Raw genomic sequence first — 10,832 nt, 5'->3', positions numbered from 1 at the left:
CCTAGCCGAAGTCTCGTTATTCGCAATTGTTAGAGGTATGCTACGTATACTGAGCGTAACGCGTGAGCAGCCATGATAATTTCAGCAATAGTTGTATTAGGAGGCAAACACTACCAGTAAGACACTGTAACGTTTTTACAGTAAGCCCTCATAAAAACAATATTTACTTGAAATAGCGTGTAACTGATGTCTCTAAGCCCACATTAATTAGCTTGAGGGATATCGTAAGCTAAGAGCTAGTTTCAGTCAACCAGTGGCTGTGAATAAAGGTCGGCAGTGGTGAATGCTAGAAACTCCGGCTGCGTAAGCTAGATCCGGAAACAATGCTGAATGGTAAACAAAACGCATGTAAATTTATGATCGTCGTTGTTTGTTACCTTGAGAGAAAAAAAAACTTCGAGCCGCCATCCATTTGCTTGGCGAACGCGGCATCCTTCATTGTTTAAGCACTGTCACTTTAAAAATCTAGCTCTATACAGCCTCACCAGAAGGTAGTAATGTTTGTTTCAAGAAACCTAAACACTTCATCAAAACTAAGAGTATCTTTTAGTTTTTGACCATAGCGTCATAGAACACAAACACTCCGCACATGCGCCATTGCTGACTGCTCTCCATAATTTAAATTTGGCCTTTTAAATTCACACTACTTAGTGGGAGCGTTGCCATGCGTGCACACGCACGTGTGCCCAGCTCGATCCCATGCGGCCGATTCGAACGTCCGCACACATCTTTAATTTATAACGAATTTCGTACAGGTGAAAAATCCGGAATTACCTCGTACAAACCCTTGTTCGGTTCTTCTCTTTTTTATACTCGTACAAACGTGTTTTCTGTCGCCACGAACTTATCCCAGTTGGTTCTATGAATTCAAGCAAAGCGTCTTGTTGACTTTTCCCTACGGGATAGAGAAAAAATCTTTCCGACTCAGTACGGTTGCTGCACGCGAAGGGGCAGCATCCCGGTATTCTGCCGTGAAGTGTTCTCGCAAGAAAAATTCCGAGGAACAAAAGCCAGAATCGAAATACAGCAATCTTCTCACACGCATTGAGACTAAAGGCGCCCACGCTGCGTCTGCTTGGAAGTATGGCGGCGAGCGCGGCCCACGGCGCACCACGTGACCCATAGGAGGTTTTGCCCATGTTGACCAATCGGTGGCGTAGCGGCGCGGGGGAAAAGAGTCGCGGTACTCTGAAAATTATCGAGTGATTCAAGGTAGAGCTGCCTCGCCCCTCCAGCATGTGCCCCGCCACTTGTTACTGCCGTTCCTGTCCAGCACATGCACGACGTGCTGAAAACAACTGACGTGTTGGAGGGAATAGAACAAAAGTGTGTGTGACAGCGAGCCTGTGAACTCGAAAGTGCCATATGCGAGGCGGAACACACATCTGGGCGCCAGTAACTGGACAGCGGCTGCGAACATTTAAGCACTTTATTGAATAAACAAATGTCATTTAACGAAAACACTTATATCTTGCGTCATGTGGTACCGCTCGGCATACATTAGGCTTATTTTAAACGTTTCATTCGCACGAAAGCATGACCTTATTGCGGTCACGCTGGCGTTCACCCGTAAATAACGAAAAGCTGGGTTTGGCATTGAGAGGAGAAAATGCTAGGCGTAAACACGCGAAGAATAACAAACGTCAGCGAAATTAAGCTGCACAATTAAGACCTCAAATGCGCGCGCTTTGCCTCGCGGCTGCAACCCAGGCCGTACACTTGTCCAAGGGTCCCATCTTGGATGTGGGCCGGCAGCCGTACACCTCGTGAAACATAAGCGAGGCTCGAAGCGGAATATTCACAAGGCGCGCCTCGTCTTCCTCGCGAAGGCCGTTGGCGCAGAATCCAAGAGCATAGTAGACGAAAAACAAATGGTCCGCGGTAAAGTCCTCTGCGCCTGGTAGGCGAACGTCACGGAGTCCTGCCGATGCTGTGGCCGCGCTCGAAATATGAACGTTGTTTTGGAAGAGCTCTTGGATTATCTTCAGCGCAGTGTGGTCCTCCAGTAGTGAGAGCGTCATTGATGCTGGAACATGGGCTTGCTCTTGCAGGCAAAGCTGTGCACGGCGGAGGGAAGTCTTCGCAGAGGACGACCAGAAACTGCGGGTCAGTATTTCGCGGTTGAAGAATGAAGACACACCTTCAAAGAGCATTCTCAAGAGGCATCGAGCAGCGCGGTGACCTTGGCGTGGTAGCTGTAGGTTGTCTAGTTCATCGACTTTGTAGAGAGTCCAGTTGGCAAGTAATACCGGGATGAATACAGTTTTTAGCTGCAGGTCATACCAACAGTCAGTCTCGAAGGGTGACGCTCGCCAAAACTCTCGCGAACTACGGCGAAGCGCTGAGGTTTGCACCATTTCGTTCACTTCAGAGAACCATTTCAAGAATTTTCCCCGATTATTGAACAGGGGAAGCTTCGCAACGTATGCGGACACTTTGGACATGTCGCTAAGCCAAGGTGGTAGTCCTACAATGAAGTGAACGTCGGACAGAATCCTTTTTGCGAGCACGCGAGTTTGGCCGTCCAAGAAGATTAGAGATTCTATATGCGTAATTACTTGCTTTAACACATTGTCAAGAACGCTATGAAGAGTTTTGCTGGCTGCTCCCATTACTTGATGACTCGCGTAAAGGAACAAATCTGGTAGCGTTTGGGCGGCAGCCCGAACGCATAACCTCCACCGCGGAATATGGCGGACGGGGTGGTTGAATAGCTGAGCAGACACAGCCCATTCCAGATCGGGGTCAGCCATGGAGACAAAAACGGATGACCTCACCAGCACGTGCACACAAAGGAAATTGAGAACCACGTGTACGTCTGTCTTGCGTAGCAGATCGACAAGGGCTCGCGAAAAGTCTGGAGAAAGCAGCATTACGTCACGATCTTCTTCATCGGGGGGCAACTGTAAGTCGCCTAGAACTTCAAGCAAGTAGATTTGAAGCTCCATTTCGTCTTTAAGCTTCACGACTCGATGTAAGCGTTCGTCACTGCGCTGCGACTCCCCAGAAGCGACCGCTGAATCTAGCTGTTGTGTAAACGCAACCACTTCCATGACGTAGGCTGCCGGCACAAAGCGCTTTCCAAGTGCGTTCATCGATGCTTGCATTAGTCTTTTATAGGCTGTGGTGGTTTTTTCAGGGCCCACAATCAATGGATCAGGTTCATCTACCGTGATTATATCTCTATCAGGCTCAAAGGGATGCAGAGCCACCCCAAGCTTAAGCAGTGCAGATGCACCCGTGAGCAAAAAGACTTTAGCTGATGTCTTCCATGGAGAAATGCTGCTGCGTATAGGTGGAGTAAAGGGAAAGCCTTCGAGGTCAGCAGCCGCCAGCAGGTCAAGGACGGGGTCAACGTTTGTCCCACTCACGGCGTTCATGCAAGAGGTCATAACTCGCTTCAGTGGTGAGAGAATGTCAGAGTCCTGGACGCTAGGAGGCAACGGTGAGACGAGGACGTGGTGAACCTCGCTTTCAAGCTTTAGTACGAGCTCTTTGTCGGGGCTGGACGAGCCATTGATGCCCTTCCAGCGACCGCAAACAAATTTGTAGAAGTTGTCACACGGGTCCAATTCCCTAGAGATCAAACCGGCGATGTAGGCGCCGTCTCTTTGACAAGCCTCTGTGGAACATACATCGTACAATGGCTCCTTGTGGACCGCCTGTTCAGGGGCATCCAAAGGCGGCTGCGGCGTTGTTACAGCGGGCACAGAAGACAAGGAAAAGGGGACACCATTCTCAATAATAACGGGAAAGCCAGCGCTCACCTGCACCGCTGCTGGATAGAAGGCAATCGCTAGAGCGGCGGCCCCAGAGACAGCCACAAGGATAATGGCATGAAATACGAGCAGTTCTTTTTTCAGTTGCTGCGAATTGTTAGGCCTTCGAGCAACATCTCCAGAGGCAGTCGTTTCAATAAGGCTGTTGTCGCTGACTGTAGATACCGGCGGATCCTTTATGGATGATTCAACGCATGGTAACGCTGTAGTCTTCGGCTCACTCTGGGTTGCATCCATAGCGTACTCCAGGCTATGAAGGTCGCGCTCCAGCGAGTTGCTTGCTTCGGCGGTCGTGCTCCAGGAAGGCGCTGCCGTTTTGGGCGTGAATGTGTTGCGATGTCCCCTGTCTTTTATTTTGAACCGCGATGATGTTAACGCAATGTCGGTATCTCGTTGTCCAGGGGCTATGTCATATGACCGCCGCTTCCTGTATGAGTGAGACTTATCTGCCATCTCACTGGTAGTGTCATCGCTCGATCCTACACGGATCCTTGGAAGCGTGATTCCGCAGTCGGGGTCGGTTGTCGACGTCTCATTTACGGTGCGGTGCACGACAGTCTCATTCCTGCTGGACCTTTTTGCGTCCTCTTCGCAACTGGAAGAGCCAATGAGCACTGCACCAGCATCTCTTCTTTTCGTTGCTGTGCTGCTGGGCTCCGGTAGCCTGCAGTATACAAACACCTGTTTCGTTCAAGCTTGCAAGAACAAGCGAATATATTTGGATAGTTTCGCGTACTTTATACCAACACATCTTGTTTGGCTGTGCACTAGCTTTTGTGACGGCGTAGCTGTGACAACATTCGTGTCGTTCTGCGTTTGGTTTAGTTTTAAAACGTGGCACTGAAAAACTATTAACCGAAAGAACTAAGACCTCGCCTCAATCTGCGTTTTGCGTGATTGGTTTGAGCATGCGCTGTACCCTAACGTAATCTGTACGGCGTTGAACGCTCCCAGATTAAACGCTTAAGAAGCAGCGCAATGGACGTCGCTGCGGCCACGCCTTTGCGTAAAGTTAGCACGAACAAACGCGTAAGCGCCGACACATACTTAGCGAAGAGCTACGCTACGGGTAAAGCTCTCAGGCGCGCCTATTGCTCGGCAAAACAACGGCAAAACAACGGCAAACAAGCGGCGGCGGCAGTATACAGTAGCCGAATCGCGATGCACATTTATAGAGTTGTCCGCTCGGCCGCCATCCAATTTGTTTCCTGGAGGCTGCAGCTTAGCAGTGACACTTGTTCTTGCGCGAAAGGCAGATTACCTGAAAGACAGTCGCCAAAACGTTTCACTGTCCCTTTCCTCCCGTCGCTAGATGTTATATAAATGACTCGACACTGTGAAAACTCAAACCCTGCAGATATGTTGTCTTAAGGTTACACTCCTACTGATCGAGGAACCATAACCCAAGCATTCGACCTAAAAGCAGCAATAATGTGACACCGTGCTGCTTCGTCAAATACTGTAACTGTCAACGACCTATCTAATTATTTGGTGTGTGTTTTTGAAGAAGCGTTAATGAGTAGAGGTCCTCGCTGGTAAGAAATCTCCTTTCTTTAAACACCAGTAAATTTTTTCAGCTTTCTTTATGAAGCAGCAGACTATATACACATGTATCTTTGGGGTTTCGCTGTGGAGCCTAAGGTCGCGGGATACAATTCAGTTGACAGCCCAGTTTTGATAAAACTGAAATGAAAAATCACTTTCACGGTGTGTGCGAAACCGGAATGCAAAACCATCTTCGCGGTGTGCACTGTCAGTGCCCATTGGAAAGCCTCAAGTCCATACCTACCATACCATACCATACCATACCATACCATACCATACCATACCATACCATACCATACCATACCATACCATACCATACCATACCATACCATACCATACCATACCATACCATACCATACCATACCCATGCCATACCATACCATACCATACCATACCATACCATACTATACCATTTGGGGAAATGAGGGGCTCGTTATGCGATGAAAGGGAGTCAACATCCGCTAACACCAAGGCGAGCATAGATAATTTGTTTTTGTTGTCGCCAATGTGAAATAACGATCTAATCATGGAGATAAATGATTAGAATGCAGAAGAAAGAAAAGACGACATGTCGTGGGATTTGAAGCCATGGCAAGACTTCCGAATTTCACGCCCAGTGAGCTACCAAGTGAGCTGTGATGACGGATGCTCAGACTTCTGCTTTCGTCGGTTTTAATTATGTTGCGTTTAACCTTTCCTTAAAAGCGTTCATCAGCGTCACCATCGTCCAAACGGCAGGCATAGCACGTCCTGTATACTACCGCGAGTGTCACGTGGAACATGATCTAATGGGGAGGGCGGGAGCTATGCGATGGTTCCCATGGTTCCCACCCTCTCCATTAGGTAAAGTTCTAAATGACATTCGGGGCAATACAGGACGCACACACAACACACATCACATCAAGCCACACCACGCATCACTGCAGGCGGAAGCGTATACAAACTAGCTGCAGCACGATTAAATCTGACGGGTAAATCCATAACGTAGAATGGTGAGAAGTTAAGTTTTAAGGCTCTCGGTCATGAAAATGAGGTAAGGTTATTTTTCCGGCAGCAGCACTGCATGTAATGCTGCTCATTATCGCTGCAGCTTCTATGAGGCGTTCTATATTCGGTAATTCAAAATACCTAAGAAAAGGTATTTTATCCAACGAGGGCCGTATAAGGGCGGACCTATAAGCCAAGACGACTTTTGATGCATTATGCTCAAGGACCGTTCTGGGCACAAATGACCGAATTCAGTGCAAGACTGAAGGCTAAAGACCTTTACTTGAAGTTTCTATTTCGAGCTGCGTTGATTTATAAAAAGAATTATTAGGGTAGCATAGGGTCGCAATCAGCAACTCGAGGGGAATGCAGTCCCGAAGCAATAAACGGGTTTGGGACTACGAATTGGAAGTTTTCAGACTGGATTCGGCGGTTTATTCATGTGTATTGAAATCGCAGCACACAGGCACTTCTTCGCTTCGCGTTTACCGAAATACGATCACTGCAGCATTGCGTGGTTCAGTCATCACGTGCTGGGTAACGGAACGGCCGCTGAAATAGAGCATGTATAAAACAAACTTAAGGGCTTCGCTTCTTGTGCGAGCAGCACTAAGACAAAAGGAGTTTCATATGTCACGCAGCACTGAATGTTGCAAGCAGCGCGGAATGTTGCAAGATGTGCAAGTATGTGTGTGCGCGCGCGTGTGTATCTGTTTTCTTGCGATGCCTGTAGAAGCGAGGTTATTTTGACGCGCACGCCCTTCAATTCGGCCTTATCAAAAAAATCTATTAAAACTTAGCCCCTCTGAGCTTATTATAGCAAGGGCCATCTGTAACTAATTACTAACAGCGAGATTCAGGAGCCGATGGAGGAGAGCCGCGGATATATATATGAAGCGCCCTGGCCGCCTCCGTGTCATATGCGCCACACTGGTCGAGGCGCCAGATTCTGGCTGTTAATCACCCCTTCTCCTCACTTCCTGGTGGGACGGCTCGACGACATGCGTTGGGACGCGAGGGGTGCGGCGTGCGCCTGCCTGTCGTCAGCAGCTGACAAAATGCACCCACAGGGCGGAACCACAGACAGCAGCACGTCGGCCAACCAGGCCCCGGCTCAGAGAGCATGAAGGATATCTCCTTCCCCGGAGGATGAGGAGTATTTTCCTAAGCGCTGCAGGAAGTACAAGTGCACTCCGTTCTTTTGAGAACACGACCATATTTTGAAAGAAATTTTAGATTCTACAATTTGTGACATGTGTTTATTGGTTCGTTTTCTTGTGATTTTATAGTGCATTATCTCATATATGATGCGGATTGTTTGCGTTTGAACATTTTTATCTTTTCCTGCCTCAGCCTCATCCGAGCCTGGAATATGTAAAGATAACTAAAGTGAAATAAATAATCATGGTAGACAGCGAGACACCGGAACAGACCAGACCATTTAAGCCAAGCAGTGACAGCAGATCCGGACTACGAGAGTGAAATAATTGGGCGAATGACAAGCGGCTGAACAATATATCTCAAGGAGGAACTATATAACAGTCGTACCTTGTCAGTCGTCAGCTATGGGATGAAAACTTGGATGCTGGCGTAAAGGCTGGGGAATTTAACTGAGGACAATGAAGCGAGCAATGGAAAAGAAAATTATGCATATAAAACGCTCCCAGAGAGGAAGAGAGCCGACTGAGTTCGGACACTGATATGAGTTAATGATACCCGACCTGAAATATTGAGAGGAAATTGACATGGCAAAGAAAAGATTGCAGAGAACAAATAAGCGACGGTCCGTTATAAGTTGCGGAATGGATTCCAAGAGATGGTTAACACAGCTGGGGGATTTAGAGGGCATGGTGAGCAGATGAGGTTAGAAAATTTGCAGGAAAATTTTGACCACAACCAGCACAAGAAAGGGTTCATTGTGCATTAAAATGGGAGGCCTCTGATGGGAAGCAAAAGCAATATGTGGCCGGACTAATGCGAATCGATGGACGTGATGTCACGTGGTCATATTCACCGCATTCCCCGGATGGCAGCGCCTCGGCTGCCGGAACTCGCCCAGAAATGCGTTCTCAAAGCTACCAGCGTTTACCTGCCCGTGAAGGGAGCTCGTGCTGCGGCCACGTTCTGCAGCCGACCTTTGCGGGACTTGGCTTCGGTCGCGGCCGCCCTCCTGGAAGTCGCACTCGTGCCCGTGGCAGATTTTCTGCCTAGCGCAAGTGCATAGCGGGGCTTCTCCTGACAGCTGTCGGAGGTGCCTTCCATCGCCGCAGAGCAGCAGGGTTCCTCATCGATCGCCCGCACACGTCCCCTGATGTCCCGGAGGCTGCCGGAAGTGCTGTCGTCGCGCGAGCACCAAGGCTGGACGACCACGGCACTGGGATTGGGGTTGGCGTGGAACGCCTGCTTCTCATGTCGATCCCTTGGCACAGTCAAGGCATCATGCACGTCCGTGTTCCTGGCTGCTGGACGGATCTTCCTTTTGAGTGGCTTCGGAGGCTTTGATGGCCTGGACAGTAACGAAGCATTTCAATAAACAGCAAATGCCTTTGTAGGAGACTGATAAGCATGCATGGCTTTATGTGGGTTTGAGCTAGGATTATGTCAAAGCACGAATTTTTTAAAATAATCCGCAATACATGTCATTCCGGAGTTTGACATTGTAAATAGATTGTATGGGTAAATTCGTTCATGCTATGTTTTGGCAACCGACCTAATTAATCGATTTGTAAATCGAAGAAGCAAATTGAGGAAGCAAATCGATTCTAATCGATTTGCTTCTTCATTAAATGAGAAGGAGTTATGAATTCAAGTCGAATGAAAATTTTGACGACACTTCGATCTCAATCTCACGGCATGGTAGCATCGGCTTCTTTTTATTAAATAAGCATCTGGAGCCGGCGGCGTGTAAAGTATGTCATGCTGGGGTGACTTACAAAGTGTCGCTCATGCCGCATACCGCGTGCCATTTTTGCTTCTGCCGTTACCTTTCTTCTGCCGCCCCAATAGCTAGCGTGCGTTCCTCAGGCTGCAATGTAGATGTATATACACTGGTAGCGAAGATTCCATAGACTCCAATACATTAAAAATATGGCAGTTCATGGGCACCTCAGCGACCATTGGTGCTGGGGTGCCAGTCAATTTCATGACGTTGAATGACGTCGTCATGCCTACGTATGCTGTTGGCGCAAGTTAAAAAGTGGGTTTTACCCCACCGTGGTGGTGGTTATAGCGCTCTGCTGCTGTGCTCAAGAATGTGGGATCGAATCTCGGCCGTGGCGGCCGTTTTTCGATGGAGGCGAAAAGCGAGGCGTCCGTGTGCTGTGCGATGTCAGTGCACGCTAAAGAACCCCAGGTGGTCGTAATTTCCGGTGTCCTCCACTACGGCATCTCTCATAGCCTGAGTCGCTTTGGGACGTTAAACACCGCGATCAAACCAAACCGGACCATAAAGTGTATTTTTTTTTTTGGACACGCCCTGTTATATTTAGGAGTCCGTTCTATTCAAGGTGGGCTTGCATGAGCTCTCGCCAACCTTTGCCATTGAAATATGCATTGTCCAGTTCTGCTGTTTGCGTGCAGTTGGCATTCCAGCAGATGTGGTCGGCAACGAAGAAACCGCAGGATGGGAGCAAGCCAGCATATATCTCAAAGGGACAGGTTAAGCATAATTCTAAATACATTTTTTTTTTCACAAGTGCTTTGCCTCAGAATACAGCAAGATGTTACTTATAAAGCACCGGCATAACCCCACAGTTCTCAGTAAAGTGTCCAAAAGGTATGACTGGTATATATTTGCGATTTATTATATCGACCACACTAATACAGCATAGAAATAAAACTCACTACACAGCCGGCACCGATCAATCCTACGACCAAAGCGCATACGTAAAACAGTCGACATTGACAAGAGGTAATTACGCGTGAAGGCCCAGCGGGAAAAGATGTAATGTGGCACCGAAGGTAAAGACCATACTTTCGCGATGTGCCATAATGCACCGCGGTTCTTCGAATGACGCGATTGAGCTGAGTTTCATATAGCGCAAACCGCTTCTGAAGACCCGAGGAGCTTGCACCACAAGGGCGAAAGAAGGCTTCACGTTGGCCGTACGCAGCACGAGGAAACGACGGAATAACATAACTGGGAAGCAGCGGAGAATTAATACTAAATAGCCATTACTGAGAAGCAACTAGCGTGCAAGACGAAAACTTCCCAACCGGCACATTCTGAGACAAGCGAGTTAACTTCGTACTATTCCGTGAGAGCACCAGGGCAGACAGCGTGACGGTAGCGATAAGAAACTGCTTTGCTGCCTGCTTTCGCAAGCACTGCAACGAGGCCTGCGAAGCTGCGCGGATAATGCCAATGTAACTATAAATAGGGAGCGCAAAAAGCGTGTACTAATAAAATTACAATAACAAAAAAGAAAAACAATACGATGCTTTTAGCAAAAAACTTTGTGATTTACAAAACAATGTACTTTATATTTAATCTTATTTTGTGGGAGCACAGCAGTCGAATTA

At 48.1% G+C, this 10,832-nt stretch overlaps 1 protein-coding gene across 1 annotated transcript; it reads right to left on the bottom strand.

Annotated features, from left to right (window-relative positions):
• Positions 1-1,493: 1,493 nt before the first annotated feature.
• LOC146202189 (neprilysin-2-like) lies at positions 1,494-3,568 on the bottom strand. Its single transcript, XM_084584213.1, has one exon. The coding sequence runs from the start codon at positions 3,390-3,392 to the stop codon at positions 1,674-1,676; it is 1,719 nt and encodes a 572-aa protein (XP_084440339.1). The 5' UTR covers positions 3,393-3,568; the 3' UTR covers positions 1,494-1,673.
• Between the last annotated feature and the right edge of the window lie 7,264 nt (positions 3,569-10,832).

The sequence above is a fragment of the Amblyomma maculatum genome, chromosome 1 (assembly GCF_055883805.1).
Source record: "Amblyomma maculatum isolate TAMU_Amacu chromosome 1, ASM5588380v1, whole genome shotgun sequence".
Taxonomy (NCBI): domain Eukaryota; kingdom Metazoa; phylum Arthropoda; class Arachnida; order Ixodida; family Ixodidae; genus Amblyomma; species Amblyomma maculatum.
This window is presented reverse-complemented; position numbering and strand designations above follow the sequence as displayed.